Source organism: Nannobrachium achirus (genome assembly GCF_963921795.1).
Source record: "Nannobrachium achirus genome assembly, chromosome: 6".
Lineage (NCBI taxonomy): Eukaryota > Metazoa > Chordata > Actinopteri > Myctophiformes > Myctophidae > Nannobrachium > Nannobrachium achirus.
In genome coordinates, this window is record NC_137815.1 from 52,810,262 (window position 1) to 52,833,134 (window position 22,873).

Consider the following 22,873-nt stretch of genomic DNA (forward strand, 5'->3'; position numbering starts at 1 on the left):
CACACACAGCATTCCCCAGCATTCATCATGTGCACCGGCTGCACCCAGGGTATATTTTGATGGAACACAGATTACAATGTGGAATACTTTAAATAGAGTAATACAGGGTAAAACAATATATAGATTTGGTGTGATTGAACTCAACTGAGTGCACATGGAATGGATTTCCGTTCCGATCCAGAAATTTCATTTGCAATTCAGCAGGGCAATCCAGATCCTAGGATTCCATCCTCTGCATTCCTACTGGCTATTGCTGTCATAATGGTCTATTAGTCCAGTCGCTTGTGTAATTTCGTTCAGATTTTCGGGGGATTATGAAAACTATATATTTTTGGAAACTTCAGAGTATAATAAAATCAGAAAATCCATGATTCCATTTGCCAGCTGCTGAAGTTTGGGTCTCATTCACTTATACGCTATACTATAAAGGAAACAAATACCCCCAAAAGATCTGTCTTGCATGAAAAACATTCCTTGGGTTAAAAACGGCCCCCACAAAACTGTGAAAAGTGATGACTCATCACTAAACCATAGTGTTGTGGGGCCATTTTTAGCCCAAGGATTTTTTTTATTTTTTTTTGTGCAAAACAAATGCTTGCAATGGATTCAGAATCATGAAAAAACCCTATTTAGACCCCTCACATGTTACTTACCTGGGGGTATTCTTTTCCTTTAGTATAGTGTATAGTATGTGAATGAGACCCAAACATTCACCTGTCAAAATTTCCCCTAGGGATTTTGCAAATGGAATCATGCATTTATAGGGGGCAAAAAAAAACAGTCAGTAGATAATGATCCTTTCTCTCACACTGATGCCAGTGTGCCAGTGATCATCCTCCCTTGTGCCAATGTTGGCAGACTTGGCACCCGTGCCTAAGGTTGCCTACCCCTGCTATAGAGCAACGTCTGACGTAAATGACGCATCCTACATGGGTCACATATTTTTTCCCCGCATTCTGAATTCCCTTAGCTGCATTTAATGTCACGCTTTAACTGGTATGGATATAACGCATCAACTGACGGCGAGACATCGCAGCTGAATTAATGCAATTGTCGACCAACAGACAAAATATCAAATATGAGAGAGACTGACTATCGTAAACGATACAGAGCTAACTGTTTGGATTGAACTGTAAGCACACAATTGTTTAATGTAGCTGTAACATTAAACCTGCACGATGGTGCACGGGTCATGCAGGGATAATGCACCACATGTTTTCAAACAGAAAATTCCGCTTGGAATAGATAAGATAGAGGTGAGAGATAGAGTCTATAAGATAGAGATGAGATAGAGGCTATAGTGTTTTCTTCAACCCTTTTTTTTCTTTTTTTTTTTTTACAAAAACGGCCAACTCGGGAAACTCGTGTTTATCTAGCGGTGTGGCAGCGCTCCTTCCTTTTCCTTTAATACCGGGAGATATGATCGGAAAGGTGAGGCGATGGCAAACGCAGGCAACGTTTTATATTAGACTCAACATCTGCTTTAATAAATGTTTTCCCTGTGATTCATCATTTGATCACCGCAGGTCCAGCAGGTCTACTCCACAGGCGAACCACTCACTTTTGATCTGAACCATCAGCATGCGCCTGTGGTGGCGAGTCTCAGTGTGATCAGTCTGCATAACTCTGAGATTCTCTCGCAAAATTGTTTCTCGCATTAGGGACAGGAAAAAAATCATAATTCAGAGATCGGAAAGGCAAGAAAAAAAAACCCTATCTATTATTTATATTCATTGACAGAAATGGGCTTCCACAGTATTATGTGCCTACGAAAACAAATTATGTATTAAAGAAATGCGCAGGCAGGGTGGTGGGCTTTGAAGAACCTCTGGTGATCTAAAACCTCAACAAGCACTCTGTTGGTACTTATTGAGCGGATACGACACTAGTCTGCCAACAAAGCCAGCCTCCTCTAAGCCCTTTGTGATTACTCCCATATAAGACATCAAGTCACCAGAGGGGGTATGATCTTTCCCATCAAGTTTTTCATTACGGGAGTCCCATGTGGCATTTTATTTATGAGTTCTATTACCGCCATGGGATTTTTCCAATATATAGGCAGTGGCACATAAGACCTCTGATGTGAATGTAATGTTTATTTTTATTTTTTTTCCCTCCACTTCATTGACGTGATGCTGTTGACACTGATATGTCGAGTGACATACGAGGCAGAGGGACAGTGAGGGAGGGGTACAACAATGCTGTCAGGCAGAAACCTATTATCTCCATATTTAAACGTTTTAATATTTATTTATTTTCATAAACCAATGCTCTACTTCGTCATACTACAGTGTCACACAATGAAAAATTCGCCGATTTGTATGCTCACAATGTGGTGTGATGCATTGTGAGCTTGTAGATCTGCTATTTTTGCAATTATTTAGGTTAAAAAAGAAAAAGAAAAAAAAAGAAAGAAAAAAGAAATCTCACTTGAAAGTGAAAGTGATTTTGTCTGTCTGTGGGTTTGATAAATATTGACAATACTCATACACATACCAGTGTTACAGATCTTATTGTTTTCTACTGAATCGCTGTTTGAACAGTGCCTGGGCGAGATTGGATGTGCATGCACTGTCGCCTTTATAAATATTGTACCAAAGAAAATGATTTACAAGACCTTGTGACTGAATAATAACTACATTGGATCCATTGGAACACAGGTTCCCATTTATTTTTCCTGAAAAGGTAACTGTTTCGAAATACAAGGTTTCCACCTGACAGCGACAACACACACACACACACACACACACACACACACACACACACACACACACACACACACACACACACACACACACACACACACACACACACACACACACACACACACACACACACACACACACACACACACACACACACACACACACACACACACACACACACACCTTTCCCAGTTGCTGATGGACACTCAGGTTGTACATCATTACGATGCCATCAACGATCTCCAGCAGGGACTTCTCTGCGATTGGCTGGTCTGGCTCTACCAATGGTCGCCCCAGCAACAGGCCATCGTTACCATGGCTTCCCTCAACTTGAGGTCAACGTTGAAAACAGGGGAGGATTGGGGGTGAGGATTGGGGTGGAGGGGAGGGGGCGCAAAATAAAAGAGAAGAAAATGAAAAGGCAAAGGAGATAGGTGGGATTACACCAATGCTGGTTCATATACCTTGGTGACCAACTGTATACGACAATAACAGGTGGTGTGTGTGTGTGTGCGTGCGTGGTGTGTGCGTGCATGCGTGTGTGTGTGTTCCATTTTGGGGAGCCATAATACCAGAACAGTAGTAGTACTAGAACACTACAAGAACAGTAGGGTAAAAAAGGTCTTCGGTCACTCACTGTCCTCCTCTGTCCTCTGTTCCACGGTGAGGGTTCGAACTTTGACCTTCTCGGGCGGTGCCAGCGGCCGCCTGGGGGTCATGAGGCTGACGGCGGCCGTGCTGAGGAAGCGGTTGGCCCGGCCCAGCGTGGGAGAGCTGAGCCAGCTGGGCCGGGCCAGCGCTCCGCCCATAGCTACAGCACCAAACGGCCTCTGGAGACACAAAACATCAATCACACACCCCATGAAGCCTTGAATTCATGGAGTTTCTTTTGTTTTCCTCACAATCCATCCTATGAGTCATCAAATTATAGGAGTGTGACTAAAACAAAGAAATCTAAATGAATTGACACATTGTGAGCTTGTCGATCTGTAGTTTATTAACTCATTTACCGCCTCACCCGATAGTCTAGAGAAAATCCCTATGTTCCTCTACGCCGGGCCTGATAAACTCGAGAATATAATATGCTTTAATCGCTATAAAACATTTAAAAGTATAATCGCTGTTTAGTGCAAATCGGTCTCTAATCCCCCGTGAAAAAGTGCTTTCGGTCGCATTTCCGTATCCTGTTTGATCAGATTTCCGTATCATTGGTGTTAGCTTTCATGTAAACAGTAGAAGAGGGAGCTCAGCGATGGAAGCGTATTTTTTCAAAGGGATTTTTTTATTTGAAAGCTGTGATCGGGTGTACACACGCCTGGTACATGATCCATGCACAGATCGTGCGCGATGTGCACACACGCGCCCACGTTAAAAGGTAAGGACAACGTGGCAGTTAGCCCCTTCAGTCGATGTTTTAAAAGACAGTAGTTAATGTAAAACATGTAAAAAATATAAATAAATCAATATTTAGAAACATTTATCCTTAAACTATATGCCCAAAATAGACATGCCCAAAATAAGAAACTAAACCAACACTCATACACAGTATCCACTTTGAACACCATGGTACAAAGTGTATAACCTGTTGTCATCACTTTTCTGTTCTGGAATAATGTGATACGGTACAGAGCTGTGCTGTACACCCAATTTCTTTATTTCTGATTTGGAGGATGAGTTGTTAACAGAACTCTCAATTATTCTGTACTTTGTCATTTGTTTCTACTTTTGAAAATGTTTAAGTGAAACTGTGGGTGGTTGAGTGCATGTGTTTTTCCCTCCATTTCCTGAAAAACACAACAGTTTTGAACATACAAGGTTCCCACCCGACAGCGAACAGATGCTGTTACAGGACAGTTAGTAGTTAATGAGATTTCTACTAAACAAACACAAACCTGTGCTGCTCCACTCTCTTCATCTTCATCCAGGTCGTCCATTGAAGTGGCCTGGATTTCTGCAGGGTCGATGATTATGTTGGCCTTACTGGCCAGGTCATCTGCCAGACAAAGGTAAACAGACAATGCTTTTTAGTTTTGCATTTAGGCCACGTTTCAATATTGACAGAACACACCAAATATCCTCCCTTATCCCCCTTATCAGTAGAAGCACCTGCTGAGAAGAGAGAGCACACAGGATAAACAAGATTCCAAGCAAATTGCATCATTCTGCCTCTCTCTCTTCCCTAAGCATAAACAAACTACAAACAAAAACACAAGAAGAAAGAGCACAAGCATTGTGATTTTGTCCCAGCATGATGCTGAAGTGCACAGCAGAAATTGGGTAAAAAAAGGGAAGAAAAAAAAAAGAAAAAGAAAATCATAATAGCCTATAAGCCTGATAGAGCCTAATAAAAATTAAGTAAAAAAAAAAGCCTGATATAGCCTGCAATCATGTCATCATCTGAACACGGCCTACAGAACTGGATGTGTTTTTTTTGCAAACCAAGAGAGTGAGCCTATCGGGACCTGCAGAAACCACTACAAAGTACCAAAGATCAAAACAAAACAAAAACTTCTCCCAAGAATCTGAAAGCATCTTAAAGCATTCCCTATTTTAGGCATGCCCAAATAAAAAAATGTTAATCAACATTTTCCCCCAGCTAGCCTACGAAAAAGTACGAAGGGCTAGTACAACTAAGTGGTTAACTCATCTGGTGCCATCAAATGTTTTTTTTGAAAAATGTTTTTTTGAAAAAAAAAAATTTGGACCTCCAACAGTGTACTAGGCATGATCGCGATCGCGAAATTGCATGTTTAACCCCCATACCAACCCCATCTTTCAAACATGGCAGCCATGTTTGTTTACATTTGAAGAAAACATAAGGGCTCCTTTCTCCTGAATGCCTGAACGGATTTCCAAGCGGGATTTTTTTGTTTGAAAGCTGTGAAAAGCATGCACATGCATAGTGCATGATCTGTGCACGAATGTGTGCACCAGCGTGCACACTATTTTTTTAACCCTTTGTTTGGGAACCGGCAATATAAGAGGTCATCCCACTTTAAATATGGCACCGACTGAGTTAATAACCACTGAACCAAACATGTAAATATAAAAAAAAAAAAGATAATGGGAGAAAGAAAGGAAAGAATAGAAAGAAAGGAAAGAAGGGAAACAAAGAAAGAATGGAGATAAGTAAACAGACGGTGTAGACAACAACAACTCCTTTACACCTGCAGAACGTCGCTGTCGGTTGGAAACCTTTTATGTCCAAAACCATTAAAAACGTAAATGAAAATACTGTGTTCCAGCCAGGTTTCGAGATCGACATGTGTCGCATCACGGCACGTTGTGAGCTTGTAGATCGGCTATTTTAGCTACTCTTGTGTGACACTATAGTATGACGTAGGGCATTAATTTACAAAAAAACATAAAACGTTGACATATTGAGACAAGGAATCTGCCCAACAGCGACGAGAAGTGACCTCTGTACCAGAGGCCCTGGAACTGTTGTCTCCTCTCATTTCCCACACAGTATAAATCTGCTAGATAATAAAATTCAGCCAATCCCAAGTCCTGCCCATAAATCCTGTGTGAGTTATTGTGCCACGTCCATGGTTTATCTCCAGGGGAACACAGTGGACACATGTTTCCAGCATGGCAAGCGGGAGGGAAAAACATTTGTTCTATTGGACAGTAGCTGAAGAAGAGAGAGAACTGAACTCTGATGATACGATCCAAGATGGCCAACTTATTGATATGAGAATTAAAATGACACTGGATTTCTAAAAATGTTTTAGTTTATAATATCCGCATTTTAACAAAAGTTCAAATATGTACATAGTGAAATTAACTATACTTGATAAACATATACAGGAACATACAATATATCCTACTAGAGACCGGCGATTCGACCAATACGACCATGGACATGTCGGTCTATTTCCTACGAATCTGTCAAAGCATAAAATGAGAAAAACTTGTGGTTCTTTGAATGTAAATGTGTAACTGAGAGACACATGTTACAGGGTAGGGGTAGCTGAGAAACAGAAAAAAAGGATGCTCTAATCCAAGTCTACTCATCGTATAACTTTGACCCATCATTATCTTAAGTTTTATGAATTTGGAAATGGATAAATAGCCGTGGACACTGATCAGCAATAACAATCAAGTAGAACAAACTGAAGTTTTGATACGCTACTAGCGAGATCCACATTGGAGACAAGCCATTCAAATTTGGAGAGATCCACATGATTTTTTGTTGTTAAATGAGATGGGATAATCAATGGCGAGCGAGTCATTATTGAGAAATAAACCATGACGCGATAGCGTCATAACATTTCCTATATACTAACCTTTGTAACTCTATAAACCAATTTCACCAGAGTGAATTGGGCACAATATTCGGGCACGTCCTGATAAGCCAAACGCCGATAAGGCAAACGCTGATAAGCCAAACTCCTTTTTTTTTAAAAACCTCCTTTTGAATATGGTGAAATGTGAGCTCAACCTGCATCGCGTTTCATTCCATTCATGCGTTTATCGTGCGCTTATAACGATTGCATTCACCACGGCTACGTAACTCGCGCGGCGCTCCTCCGGCCGCGCGGCCCTGGCCCGCTCTTCGCGGGCACTCGCGCCTGCGGCGCTCGGGCGCTGGCCTTCGCGCCGCTTGCAATGTCGTGGACAATAACTGTGACATATAACCATTGTATTGCTAAAAATAAGGAGGCTACTCTGTTTCCTTAACGAGACGGCAGAAGATCACTACGGTAGGAGCAGTACATTTGCGTTTGCCTTATCAGCGTTTGCCTTATCGGCGTTTGACTTAGAGGGATTTCCCCCAATATTCATGCCCTTTGAGTTGTTAAAACACTTGAACTTAGTGGTTCATTGGTCTATATACAGTAGGTATGTTGGACAATGTCAGTTATCATATTTCAAAATGAAATACAAAGAACAAATATCCCTGGTGCAAATCAATGACGACAATCCAACTAATCTACAATTTTCCCCATGTGACAGCCTTAATATCAATGGAAAAAGAAAGATTGTTTCGCCTAATCCAGTTGATTAGTTAGTTAATCAATCAATATACTCAGCACGCCTCATGACGCACTGCTCATATGCTGTGTGGGTGAAAGGGCCCATGATGTACTGGGGTAAATGACAGGTCGGATGGCGTTAATCAACTGTTGATTTGTGGGGAGCAACTGGCAATATGTCTGATGAGAGGGGAGGATGGAGAAATAAGGGGATGAGAAAGATAGCCTGGGTGCCAGTCTGTTCACTCCATTCCGCGATTTGTTTTGTCTCTCCGCATCACAGTCTGGAAATGATTCAGTTGACTCGTATTTCTGAACATCAGTTGTGACGTAGGCAACGTTGTTGCTGATTGGATGTTGTTCCAACGAATCAGAGTAGGGTTAGGGTAGCTACGTCATCAGCCAGCCAATACACACTGGTGTATTTGTCCCGCCCCGCACCACAGACCAATAAGAAGCCACGGTTGGATTCCACTCGCTTTCTATGTCCCACCTTCCCTTGGAGATACGAGGCTTCCCAGACTGTGATGCGGAGAGACAAAAGAAATCGCGAAACGGAGCGAACAGGCTGGCACCCAGGCTATGAGAAAAAGATGGGGGCAGAGACCGAGAGAAAGAGAAAGGGTTAGACAGAGACCAAACAAGACAAAGAAAGGGTTTGACAGGGTCTCGTGTGCTTCAGTTACTCTCCAAGCACAGCCAGCGCACTCATAAAAGACAAGGTCTATGGGCCACATCTGAACAACTGAACCCACAGCTGCATTTCGTCGACACATTGCTGAGATGACGACTCCAGATGTGTAGCTATGTATGTGAGTTTTAGACTGAATGTGTGGAGGAGTAGTGGCAGAAAGTGTGTTTTGAAAAAGCATTTTGAAAATTCTAAATTCCAAAGGTAAAGCAACCTGGTTTAGCTCCACCAAAAAAGCTTTGCGCGACAAGCTGCGCACACAGACAAGACACAAAAACAGGGAAAACATGATCTCGGCCTCTCTGCCTTCTAGGCTGGTGAATATCAAAATGCAGGAAAGCAATTTCCCTTAACTCGGTAGGAGTAAATCTGGATCTCAAACAACAAAGCAGTAACCTGCTTTTACATTTCCCATCGCTTTTTTAAGATGCTAGTGTAATTCACCCTTTGTCAAGTCCCGCCCATTGTCCTGCCCCTCTCCACACCCATTGGTTGCTTTGACTTGGAGGGACATTCAGTGGGACATTCCATCCACTGCCATGTTAATTCAGTTGCTTCATATGTTATTCTGTGTGCTCAATTCTAATTTCAAACTTTGTTTCAGTCAATTGGAGCTGCTCAGTGGCAGCATAGTGAATCAGCATGTTTTTAAATGTTTTTATTTCTCCAAAAATTATGTTTTAGCTAATTCAACATAAAAAAGGCGGAACTAGGGCGGGACAAGGCAGATAGAGCCTGCTGGTTGGTCAGTCAGGGACCAACCAGGAGGCTAACAAAGGGTGAATTACGGAGGGTCTGGTTCTGAATGAGGGCAGGAACAATGAGTCCTAGTACTTAATTGCCGGTGGATGTGCCAGCCATTATTCAATGGGCAAAGGGTAAAAAGTCCCCCTTAATTCTCAAAAGATTAGACAATGCGTGGATGAGATGATGTGAGGATAATATGTGTGAAGACAGTGGGTAACCTGCTATTGAGACTCTGAAAAAAGGTTGTTGTGTTTAATAACACCTTGGGTCAATAACTGTCATACTGTGAGAGTCTGTGGAGATGAATTGATGTACTACAGTATCAGTTGAGACAAGAGGTCATTGCACTCTCCCATCCTGTTAAGGTCAGTAAAATCAAAAGTGGGCAATTAAATTGAAAAAGGTTTGCAAAGACAAAGACCAAGTATAAAGCACACAGTGTTCTTCAGTGTGTACTGTGTAGGTACCGACATTGAGTGTGGGCTAACAAGTGGAATCAAAACAGTGATAAAATGTTACGTCAGGTCGAGCTGCTAATAAGCTACCTCTTTAAGGGAGGACTTAAAGCTGAAAGTCTTTGTCTAGTCGACTACATAAAGTATTAGTCTTTTAGTCATTTAGTCTTAGTCAACAAAATGAACACTGCTGTAGACCATTCAATGCAACTGCTGCAGAATACAAGAATGAACTTTGGCCCATATAGATTTTGAATGCACAAAGTTAGTAGAGCTTTCTCTGATTGAATGACTATGTGCTGCACTGACCTCGGAAAAGTAATTATTTTTGGACTTTTCTGCCTTTATTGATGATAGTATACAGTGGAGAATGATATAGACAGGAATGCGCCTGGACCACTAGGCGCCCTGAAGTACACATCTTGATTTGATTGACACTTTCCTCAACTTTGAGACACTTGAGGCTTTTGAAATGGGCAGGGAGAAGATGCATTCTACTTCTAAGTGAATTGGATCTTAGTTGTCTGAATGATATAGACATAAACTGTAAGAAAGAAATCATTAAAATACCAGATAAAAACAATGGGTATTGTATGAAGCAGTTGTGCAGAAATGTTTATGTGTCCATTATATTACACATAATTGGTCTGCACCACTGCCCTAAACATGAAGTGTTATTGTTAGTAGGGAATAAACACCGAAGCACCCGAAAGGAAGTGAACTAAGAAAGGTGAAGAGCCAAAGTTTTTTCTTTTTTTGGTCCCCAGATTACATTACACATTGCATTTGCTTATATTGCACAGAAGCACCCCTAATGTAACAAGGTTTCAACAGTGAATTCTGTAATTTAATGTCTATGTGCCTTTGTCAGATAAGTTCAACCAAGCCATAAATCATAATCTTGTATAGGTAGTTTATATTGGGACGTTTACTCTCTACAAGAGTTATAAAGGGGAGTTAGAACACTCTTGCTGGTTGAGCCCCAACGTCCATTTTCGGCTCAAAACATGTACAAATCAATATATAAAGGTGCTCACCGCATTGTCGAAACACTCTTCTACCGTCCTGTCCACTCGTCGGCATGTGTTAGTTCAAGCTGTCAGGGATGCCAATTCCCTAGACATTTTTAAATCCAAGCTAAAAACCCACCTCTTCTGCCTGCACTACGGTTTGCCATAGTCTATGAACATTGTCATGACCAAATCCTATTACCCCATGGTTTTTACCATTGAATTTTAACATTTAACATTGTGTTGCTTTAATTCTATATGTCCTATTTTTTGTTGTTCTTCACAATTGACTGTTTTTTGTTGTTTTTCACATTTGATTGTTTTTTATTATCTTTGAAATTGTGTTTGTATTGCCCTGTTGTGAAGTGCACAGAGACCCCTCTGGGTGATTTTGTTCTATAAAAAAAAAAAAAACTGAAACTGAAACTGTTAGTCCATATGTTTCCAATAAATTAATGTTTACTGAGTCTTAGAATGCTGTTATGATGAGTGACTTCAGAAGAACTTCTACGACAGCATTGTCCTACTTTCATTGCCACTCCTCTGTATGGAAAATAAACTCGCGTCAGATTTACTAAACAATTGATTAAATGAACATTTTAAATTAATTACCTGCTGTAGCAGGTAATTTATTCCAGCCATGCTCATGCTGGCAATATATAAACAGCATATTACAGAACAGACGCTCTGTTGGGGATTATCAGTCCACATCATACACCAGTCTGCCCGCCTGCTGCCTATCTGACAATTACAAAAGGACCGTGCTTCACTTCCCCATCCTCAACCCGACGCCTCATACAGCGAGAGGACACCTCAATTTACTTCAGTGACGCCGTCGAGCAAGAACAACGCGTGGTGGATCGGAGTGTTTCTGTTCCCGATGAAAATAGTGCATACACAGTAAAATCTTCTGCGTTCATTTGTCTCATAGTTTTGACACTCTCGTTTTACACTCTCTTGGCAGTGTAGTGTACATGTTGCGGCCCTGTGGCCAGAGAAGCCAAAACACGCTCTGTAATTACAAAACAATGGCAGTTCTATCACTCCCTGAAGCACTGATTTTCTGGAGACAAACTCTAACAAGCAGAAGGGAAGCAAGTGTGTGATGTACACTACAAAGTGATGAAACACTAAACTGTACACAATGGAAAATGTGCTATAAGGTTTAAAATAAATTAAGTCCCTTAAAATGAGCAGGGTGGGGAGAATGACAGTGGGGATGAATACAGACAAAGATAAAGGAAACTGGATAATTATCATCTTTGTTTCCTGCATAAAAAGAACAATTTCTAATATGTCAATACACAAGTATTAATCAAATTAAAATTAACGTCACTTTTTGGGGGCATGACATAACAGTCGAACATTCAATGAAAACCTGGTAGTAGCGGTGGTGTGTGGAGGGAAAAAAGGATGGGACAAGTACAGACCACTCGGGAACCCCAGTCAACAAAGTATATCGTCACTGTCAGACAGAAACCTTGTATCTTAAATTAAAGCCCTAGATCATACAAAAGTGTCGCACAAAAGTTATGAAAATAGCAGATCTACAAGCACACAATGTTGGTGTTTGTAGATCAGCTATTTTCACTATATTTTAAATCCTTCTTTTTCTTTTAATAATAAAAAAAGGAAGGTTGGACATTGTTTCCACCCAACAATAAAAATACTTGTAAGTGGTTAAGACTGTAGTGTGGTGTTAGAAAGCAATTGCCCCATCTACTGGAGCTTCCAAAAGCTACACTGAGCAGCATACAAACTCGCACAGGAAAACAGTTCCAGCCTCCATCAATACCAAGAATTACATTTATCTATCAATTCATATATTATTATCTTGCAGCGCAATACCAGTTGATATTAAATATCTGTATCAGCATACCAATCATCTGTGATAGTTATCACCAGGGTGCCCAAGTGTAAGGTAAAAGGTTAGATTAATGGTCAACCAAGAATCTTCATGATGATGAATGACAAACAAGCCATTATTATGACACCGTGGGCCACCCAAGAGTGAATGTAGTTATGCACAAACCAACCTTTGAGTGTCTTCTTAAGGTGAGAGAGCAGGCCTCCCAGTCTCTGCAGGTCGAAGTAGTCAACCTTCCCATTGTAGAAGAGCTGTGGAGGAACGTAGGCTTCTGGAGGGAGGACGTAGAGGATTAACAGAGACAAAGAGAGAGAAATAATTACACAGGATTGAGTGATAGGGTAGATCAGTGGTTCTCAAACCTTTAAATGTCAAGGTCTTCCCTTAACTCTGACAACTTACAAATGAAATCAAATGGAATCCTGCTAGGGTGTACACTGTACACTGTACACTGTCAGAGTTACAGACTTGTAAATGTCAATTTTAGACCCCGCTAAAGGAACCTATAAAGTCCCTGGAATCCACTTTGAGAACCGCTGGGATAGATGATAACAAGACAAATAAAAACAATAAAAACAAGTAAAATAATAAATAAATAAAAAAGCCAAAGGAGAGAAAGGAAGGATGGCAAGGTTAAAAAGAAAAGAAAATGCCCCGGGTGAGAGGAAATGAAGACAGCGAGGAGAAAGAAAACAGAAAGAAGCGAGATATCAAAGTGAAAAAGAGTAAGTAATATAAGAATACATAAAAAAAAGACATGAAGAGAAAGGCCAGGGACAGAAAGAGAGAAAGAGAGAAAGGGGGGATGAATGGGGATTTGGAGGCAGAGAAGAGATGGCATTATAATGAAGGTTGTTTATAAACAGCCTTCATTATAATTCAACAGCAGTAATTGAAGAAAAGAGCATCGTTGTCCTTGCAGCTATTTCCGTCATTATGAAACTGGTCCCTCAGGTGGTAGGTGAAAGAAGTCAGCATGAGCACACGACACGTGCATTCACATACGCAGAAAGATGCACAGGCAGCTGTTTGCTGCTGTTCCAATAACTAATATATGCGGTAATGATTAACATGCTCTACACCTCTTACAGATTGTTAGTATGATGAAGGACACCACCAGTGGTCCTTGAGGGGGTTCCAGTTGGTCTCCAGCTAAACGGAGAGTTGGTAACCAAATGGACCATTATAGATCTTTAACCCCTGAGAGTATCATTTCACACGCTCAAGAGTTACCTTATTGTCATTACTTAATTTACTCCTAGAGGCTTATGTCTCTCTCTAATTTGAGAAAGGACAGACATTACTCAGACGACAGGAGATAATGGGGTGTTATTGAGTGCTATGCTGAGGGCTAAGTAAGCACTAGGCTTTTCAAACTAAATTTGACAAGCAAAAGAGGCTTTCTCTAGCACAAGCGCAATGCTTATAATTCCAAAATAAGTGACTCAAATTTTTTTTGTCAGTCACACAACATAACCACCCAGTCACAATCGAATTAACTTCTAGATTTACACAGCTCTTGTGTCTGGATTAGTCTCTCTACACGACAGTCTCTAGACTTGATGTAGCAAAATGCCCTTGGGCCTGTTTTTAGCTGTGACTATATGCACACACATAATTCCACAAAATGATGAATTGATTGAAATGGCATGAGGTAGACAAGCAAATGCACAGGGTACACCCAACAAGCTCTGGAACTATTTGACCAGTGAAGCACAATGTGCAATATCTCATACCATGTGTAAAGTTAAATTAATCTTCACACAGGAGAGTATGTTGCTACACCAATGGAGGAGATGATACATGGAAATTGAGAAGCCTATTCCATGGCATTTTTAAAAAACAATGCCAGCAATGAATCGCCTTGAGTTGCCAGTTTGGGGTGCTTTGTGCATAATATATCCTGCAACTTACTGTGAATGAGGCACTGCATAATTGAGCACTGGCTATTGGCAGGCAGATTGTGGTACACTTCAAGAACACACTTGGAGGACATTCAAGTGGAGCTGAAGATACCGCCCCTAGTGTCTGCAACCAGTGACTATACAAGAGCCTTGTTGCATCGAAACACGCCCTTTGTGCATACAGCGCCGTACCACCTGCATACCATATTAACTGCACACCAGTGGGGGGTACTCTAAAAGATGCTCACAGCTCTAGCCCCATTTAAGGAGTTGACAACGGACGTAAGCTCTTCATCTGCATATTTTGTCATCCCAATTGTCATTGCCAGTGTCCTTAAACACATTAGAAAACGAGGCTAACGGGGGAATTAAGAAGATGAAAGGCATCTTCCTTGAGGCTGTGAACAGATGTTTCTGAGATTTATTCTGAGCCATTACACTCGATTGCAATGATACTGGATCCAAGATATAAAGTGTGCATGCCAAAAATGTATGCCAACTGGTCGGACCGGGTAGTATATAAAAAAGAAAAGACGGTCTGTTCGGGCTAGGGCTTCAACTCACTCAGGTCAGTTCCGGTCGGGTTGAAATTTTTAGCCACAATGAGAACTCTTCAGAATTGGATGACTCACTCTGCATTGAGGGTAGGCTAATTTTAAATGTTATTCACAAATGCAAAGGATTCATGGAAGAGATAAGGAAGATAGAAGAAGTGCTAAGGAGGCCAACATCAGAAGCCTCAGAGGTCAGAGCCGGGAAAGAAGACTCCATGGGTGGAGACTGAGAAAGTAAGAGCAGACTGGAAGTTCTTTTTTTTTTCAGACAATTAGACAAGACTAACAGACTCGGACAAGACAAAAAACATACAAGAAATCATACATACACATAATAATATAGACAATAAAACAAGGGGGCAAATAAAAATAAAATAAAATAATCAAGTGGTAAAAAGCTTCAGAAAAAGAGGAGGGCGCATAGAAAGTATTTTTGATTCAATCCTGCAGGTAAGCTTAAACACAATAGAACCTGGAACTCCTGTGTCAAAGAGGCGCATAGAAAGTATTTTTGATTAAATCCTGCAGGTAAGCTTAAACACAATAGAACCTGGAAGTCCTGTGTCAAGCGTATGCATTGAGGAGCAGCGCTACCTCAGAGACAACTATTTGACCTTCTGACAATCCACTGCAGGACTAGTAAGTCAAAAAACCTAGACTGCCCTCCCTGGCGTTTTCTGTGCACCTTCAGCAAAGTGAAGATAGCGAGAGGCTCTTCAGCACAGCCTCTATTGTTATTGATGAAAGGAGGAGCAGGCTGACGGCTGAGCTGGCTGGAATGCTAATCTGTCTAAAGAATAAGTGAACAAATGTAAGTCACATAGGGACATAGGCACATAGGGAATAAGATGAGTCAGTGGGTTTGGGGACCATTTTTAAAGGTCAGGCAGCTACTGCTATGTCTTATTATCCAAGGGATAGACTTGAACAAAATATATTTTAGTTTACATTGTAATAGTATTTGCATAATAATGCTTAGTTTTTGTTTTACCGTTCAGTCCCAGAGGTTACACAGACCCACGAGCCTGATGTTTATTACAGTATATAGCTAGGTTAAGCAAAGTGCATTCCGACAAATTGATTATTAGCAGAGTTGGTATTGCATATCGAGCCTTCCCTCTGTTGGCATATTGATACAGACATGCTGTACTCTATATAAAACTAATGTGTAGCACTGCTTATAAAGATTAATAAAGACTCAAATATAACTAATAGCCCATTATCAACTGCTCAGTGTGAAATACTCTATGGTATTAGCATACACAAATTACATGCTCAGTAAAAGCTAGAGTATAGGCTATAAAGCATGCAAGACTGGGCTAATATTTTCACCGTGACTTACTTCAATTTTGCTGATCAAATAAAGTGGTTTGCATCTTGCATTGCATTAAAAGGCTTATGAATAAAAGTGGACTTATGGTATAGAAGCCTGAGGGACCCTGGTCAACTACAGCAAGTATATACTGTAGGATTGAAGTGGTTAAAGACAACAGCAAATTTATGGTGATTAGAACACTGTCTTACCGTCACTGTTGATGCTGCTGGGGGTCTTTCTCTTGCCTTCATCCCAGTACATCCTCACAGCCGTGATAAGACGATGGAGAAAACACACCATGTACTCTGGAGGACATAGTGCTGTGGGGTGCTGCACACGCACACGCGCGCGCGCACACACACACACACACACACACACACACACACACACACACACACACACACACACACACACACACACACACACACACACACACACACACACACACACACACACACACACACACACACACACACACACACACACACACGATAGATCAGGGTTTATGTCTTGGTGACATTGGTGCAGGAACATACTGACACCTACAGTAGTGTATGACACATGCAGGCACTTTATGTGATTAATGGGTCCACATTGTATAATCTGTTTCTCTCTGTCTGTCTGTCCGTCCGTCCGTCCGTCCATCCATCTGTCTATCTTTCTATAGGAGTTCCTACCCCTCTGTTGCTGGCGTTCTCTTGGAGAAACTTCCTGAATTTGTTCAAGAAGATGTACCGCGAGGCTTCACCCTGAAAGACACAGAGTGTGAGGATAAGGGACACACATACTACATAGTTACACACCATGCATAGAGAAAGAGAGTGGGAGGGAGAGAGAGAGAGAGAGAGAGAGAGAGAGAGAGAGAGAGAGAGAGAGAGAGAGCAAGAGAGATTAACCTTAACTTTGGCTGAGGTCTGAATTAAACAATCTTTATGAGGCGCCCTTAAATTAGCCATTATTATTGCAAGGAAGCCTGGAAGGTAAGCTAAATTAATCATGTCATCCCAGCAAGTTTAATGAGACTGGATTTTGTCTACTTATCTGAGCTAGCCCTGTCTCCATCCAACCACCCAACACTAATAACACGGTACAGTGCATTTAGTCCTAATTGCATTGTGAGTTTGCCACTGTATCTCTGGGATCAGTCAGTTTGGATTTTATGAAAACCTGTGGCTTATATGTTCATTATACCTTGCCTTTCTACCACTGTGTGGATTAAAAATAAATAAAAATGAAAAACAATGTGTCCTTGATATCATTATGGGTATGATGTGAGGCACTGATGTGGATTACAAATATATTAACAATAGATAACAATAACATATGCAGGCTCGGTCTCTGGTTACCAAAGAAATTAGCAGAGCAACCATTAAAGCAGAAATAACAGTAACAGACAATTGTATCTTTGATCAACCAGATTGCTGGGCAGGACGTTGTATGACAAAGTTGTATGACAAAGAGTACGTACCGTCCCTTTGTCTTTGTTGTTGAGAAGCAAACTCAGGATCTGCACCTGAAGCTCCTCCACCACTACAGGAGAGGAGAGGAGAGGAGAAATGTCCTGTAACACTAAACCGCATGCATACTTTGTAATTATTATACACTATCTAGCTTTACCTGTCTGCAAAGGGCCTATTGCTTGTCTTTCTCCATACACTGAAATACAGTATTTAACTCATGGCTAATGGATGTGACTGTTGCCCATCTATTAATGTATTTATTGAACTCTTTATTGACTCTCTCCTGAGCAGCCTTGCCAATTTAGATGACATTAAATAAGGATAAGGGATAAGGACTGGTCGATATAAAGTTGTACAGCAGCCAAGAGCCAACAATGGAATATTAGCTGGTGTGAATATGCATCGCTGAAGAGGGCAGAATCATCAATATCATCAATCAAGTCTAATGAAAAATCACACCGGTGTGCTCATACACATTCGGTCAAATGTTGGAGCGGCACTGCTTAAAAACTATACAATAAACATACTGTAACACAAAGCTAATAAACGCTCCAAACCTTCAATCCTCTTCTTCAGCCTCTGACAGCCTCTTTCATAGGCCCGTCGTCTTAAACGCTCATCTGCACTCTCATCTTTAGGCTCTCGTTCATCTTTTCCCTGCGTGGAGAGCAGAACAGGCCATCGGAGCAAATGTTAACCACGCAATTTTCAGCAAAGAGATTTAGGCGAAGAGAGAAAAAAGCAGGGGGCCATGTTCAGAGCCCTGGGTAACCCTGGTCAACAAAGTATACTGTACAAAGGGTTTAAGTGGTTAAGTGTTTAATAGGCCATGCTCATTTACTCTACTTACAGGGTGGAATGAGTCAAATACTGAAAGGTCAATCAAACAGGTTGCCAGAAAGTCATGTAGCAGTCCGTCAGCAACACTGTCAGTCAGTCAGTCTCACCTCCTTGTCGAAGCGTGTTGGCCACCAGGTTGTTGGTATGAGCTCTTCCAGACCAGCCTCCTTCACTCTCAGAGGTGTCTTGATGTAAAAGAACACTACAGAACGCAGCACGTCAAATGTAACTTTATGTTAAAGATTTCAAAACCACTAAATTGTGTTATATTTTAACCACTTTCTTGAATAAGGTTGAAAATACACTTTCAACACTACAGTAGAAATGTTACTTGGAACAAAAATAAATGTTACTTGAAACAAACCTGTAACTGCCCAAATTCTGTTCTACACATCTTGTTCTTTATTAAGACATGCATCCTTAATTTTTCAAGATGTATTGGTTTAGTTCTGCACACGAATTTATTCCTTGTCCATAAATTTCACGTGACTTTTTGGGACTTGACTACACAAGGATATAAGACGTTGCTGAGCAGGTACTTCCTGGACTTCTCATGGCGCAGGATGGCTGTGGTGAGACGCAGATAGTGGATCTGTAAATAAAAGATCATTGACTAATGACTATTTATGTCGGCTCTAATTAAATATTATATATATATGATGAAAGGTTACATGAGGATCTGAAATATTTCACTTATTTCAGGCATTATTCCACCTCCATCTCTCTTTCTTTAGAGTTTGTCTATTCTGGACACATTCATAAACATGCAGAACATTTATTCTAGAGAATAAAAGAGTGTCTTGAGGCCACCTGTCCTGTTTTTCATTTTCTCTGTGATGAGATCCCCATGGGCATCAAATAAAGGTTTCATGCAAATTCATTCAGTCAACCCAGCTGACTTTGTATGCTGCAGTGACAAAGAAGATAACACTGCACTGCTACTAAATCAGAATGGTTCCCTGGGTTTAGTGAAAGGATTATCCGCAAAACCTCTGCAGAGTTTAGTGAACAGTCCTACCTGGAAACCCAGGTCTGGGATGATGGGAGAGAAGCGGTAGGCCCTCAGCAAGGACATCATCAGTTGCTTCAGGCACTCGTTGACCTCATGTTCCTACCAGGAGCCCACAAAACAGAGACAAGGACAAAACTAGTGTCAAAAACAAATGCTACAGTAGGGAGTACTGCACCTACTTTCCTTATTTTAAGCAAGTACCACAGGATATTCTAGCCAGAGTGGTTCTCAAACAGTGTGCCAAGGCACTGGTGTGCCCATATGCCTTGGGATTTTGACACAAACATTATTATTGCTAATAAACAAGTTACAAGAGTAGTGTGCAAGTGTACTTTTGAAGCCCTGCAAGGCCTGGCTCTTAGCTACCTGTATATCTCTGCATACGCCAGTGTGCAGCCTTAAGGCTTCCACACACTACAAGACTTTTTACAATTGTACAAAGCCTATTAACATAAACGGCAGCCATTTCACACTACACAAGAAAAACTGCGCATCATGAGTGATTTTGGGCTGTTTATCGTCGAGCTCATAAATTCCTGAGATCCCACAACATCGTGCACGAACTCGGTTAGTGTGTGGAGGCCTTTAGCTCTTCAGGTAAGGCTCTCTCGGAAGTTCCCAAGACTCGCCTCGTCACCAAGGCTCTGGAATGCCCTGCCTGTGGATTTAAGGCTAGCTAAGTCAGTGTCATCGATTAAATCGCCTGTGAAAACGTATTTGTATACCAAGGCCTTTCCTTAGATTTTAGTACCCTTACAGTGCACATTTGTTTTTACTTTCAATATCTGTATATGTTTATGTACATCTTATGTATGCTTTTGTTTTAATTTGGTTTTATTTTAACTGTGAAATTTAATTGACTTGTTTATTCCTATGGACATTTTTATTTTTATCTTGGCACTGTAGAGCACTTTTTTTTTACAAGTGTTTATAAATGTGTGTGCATGGGTGTACCTCCATCAGCAACCAGAAGAGGTCCATCAGCTGCTGTATTAGTGGGTGTTCATCCACTGCCCCTCCACCCTCCAGTATGGCCAACAGGAAGTTCATCAACACATCTTCCACCAGGTACACTTTACACTGGGGACATATTGGAACAATTTGTTAAAACTTCACACAGAGGAAATGGTATGTATTTATGTTTATGATCTCTGACCCTAAACTGAACATTTTAAAATAACACTACACACTTGATCAAATGTCAAATTGTTTCTCAAAAGGTCATAAATCTCAACGTTGCCATTACATTTTACTTCAGTCTGTTTCTGACAAAGTAAAAAAAATCCCCAAACTTTTATCTTTTCTATGTTACCATTTCCACCAGCACTTTCGATCCCCTGTTGCTGCAAACCCCCACTGTTGGCCTGGAAACGCGTGATGCTCGCCAACCGGCTTTCCACCCTTACACTACTCTCAACATTGCCCATTGGAACACAATGAAACCTAACGCCAATGTGAGTACTTTAGATTAGGCTTAAATACTTTAACAAAAAAATAACAGAACTTTGTCACGACGTTGGACATGAATTCTGTTCCACTGTTTACCAGACAGATTTTTAAACACAAAGATTATGCAGTTGTTCAAGCAACATCCATACAGTCACAGCAGCATGCTATTCCCACCATAAGAGGAGCAAAGTGGTTAAAGATGTGAGCCAGGGTGATGAGGATGGTGGGTTCTCCATGTAGTCTCCAAGAGGCACAGTCCGTCTCAACCAGCCTCTCCTCCTACAGCAGAGAAACCATGATTCAGCAAAATTATGTCCAAAGTGAGATAAACAGAGAGCTATCATTAATAGTCACAAGCTCTTGTTAAAGCCTAACTGTGTAATTATTTTTGTGTGTTTAATCTCTATAACGGTAGAATATGTTAACTCATTTAATGCCTCAGACGTAGATTGGCGAGTCATTAATTAGGCATTTATGCCAGCGACGAAGATGGACGAGAATAGGCATTTTTTGGTTATAAAACAACAACAAAAAACTAGTTTTTGCCAAAATCATAAAACACAAGTGTTTCGTATGAAACACCTGTTTGTTAAGAATCGGAAGGAAGCACTCCACTCCTATGGGTGTCGCTAGCGGCAACCAAGAATAACAGAATCACTCACATAAACTCCCGTAGGACAATTCCCATTGGCCGAAGGGTATGTCCGTCAAATGACGTACCCGCCTGGAGGCGGACCCCTATAAATTCCCCATCCGCCGGATGTTCCCCCTCTTTTGAGAGAGCTCTGCGCAAACTCACGAACAGGGTCCTCACCGGAGTGGAGTGCTTCCTTCCGATTCTTAACAAACAGGTGTTTCATACGAAACACTTGTGTTTGTTTACGAATCTCCAGTCAGCACTCCACTCCTATGGGAAACATAAACTCCCGGAAGCGGAAACGAACCAACAGGAATTAAGGAACCCTTACAGACTAGGCCCACCAGAACCCACCTCAATCCCAGTCTGCCCCAAGTTAAAACCGAAGGGAAAACTCAGGAAAAGGGCCCCCCTCCACCAGAGCCACTACCCTCTGGTCTTGGTGGAGGAAGAAAAGTGTAAAAACACTTACAAAACTCCCTGAGAGAGAAACCCTACCAAGGGACTCAGCTCAGGAGGAAGGGGAGGAAGCGGCCACCCCAAGGACAGAATGCGCCAAGGAATGAGGCGTTAAGTCCAGGTGATAGTAAGCCGCAAAAGTGGAAGGCGACCTCCAATTAGCCGCCATACAGACCTCTTGGATGGAAGTCCCCTTAGCGAGACCCCAGGAAGAGGAAACTCCCCTAGTCGAATGGGCTTTAAGACCGAAGGGTCTAGCCACCTTCGCACTGTCGTACGCCAAATTAATGGCGTCCACAATCCACCCCGACAGAGTCGACTTAGCGATCTCAGTCTTACCAGTGGACTTTCCGTGAGAGACAAACAGACTACTAGACCGTCTGCGGTCCTTAGTCCTCTCACAGTAAACTCTCAGCGCCCTAACCGGGCAAAGACAGTTTAGCCTTCTATCCTCCTCCGAAGCGAAAGGAGGAGGGTGAAAGGCCAGAAGTTCCACCGGAACTTCCTGAATCCTCCCGTTCTTGGGTAAGAACTTGAGGTGAGGTTTGAGTAAGACCTTACGGTCATCACCCGAAAACCTCATACAGCCCTCATCTACAGAAAGAGCATGAAGGTCACTGACCCTCTTGGCTGTAGTCAGAGCCAGGAGAAGAGCCGTCTTAAAGCTAAGAAGCTTCAAGGAGATAGACTCCAAAGGCTCAAAGGGAGCCTGACTCAGACCCCTTAGGACCACCTCAAGATCCCATGAGGGGACCAACGGTCTAGCTGCAGCAGCGTCTCGTTTGACCC

General features: G+C 41.6%; 1 protein-coding gene across 1 annotated transcript in view; it reads right to left on the bottom strand.

The window, feature by feature from the left end:
* rnf123 (ring finger protein 123) overlaps positions 1–22,873 on the bottom strand; it is a 207,706-nt gene that overhangs the window by 167,913 nt on the left and 16,920 nt on the right. The window contains exons 12-24 of the mRNA XM_080727740.1: positions 21,163–21,267; positions 20,494–20,619; positions 19,546–19,638; positions 19,038–19,119; positions 18,635–18,756; positions 18,245–18,344; positions 17,696–17,757; positions 16,905–16,976; positions 16,437–16,557; positions 12,624–12,725; positions 4,598–4,698; positions 3,343–3,535; positions 2,889–3,034 (exon numbers count right to left, since the gene is read on the bottom strand). Coding sequence (XP_080583866.1) covers positions 2,889–3,034; positions 3,343–3,535; positions 4,598–4,698; positions 12,624–12,725; positions 16,437–16,557; positions 16,905–16,976; positions 17,696–17,757; positions 18,245–18,344; positions 18,635–18,756; positions 19,038–19,119; positions 19,546–19,638; positions 20,494–20,619; positions 21,163–21,267 — 1,425 coding nt within the window. The remainder of the gene's footprint in view (positions 1–2,888; positions 3,035–3,342; positions 3,536–4,597; positions 4,699–12,623; positions 12,726–16,436; positions 16,558–16,904; positions 16,977–17,695; positions 17,758–18,244; positions 18,345–18,634; positions 18,757–19,037; positions 19,120–19,545; positions 19,639–20,493; positions 20,620–21,162; positions 21,268–22,873) is intronic.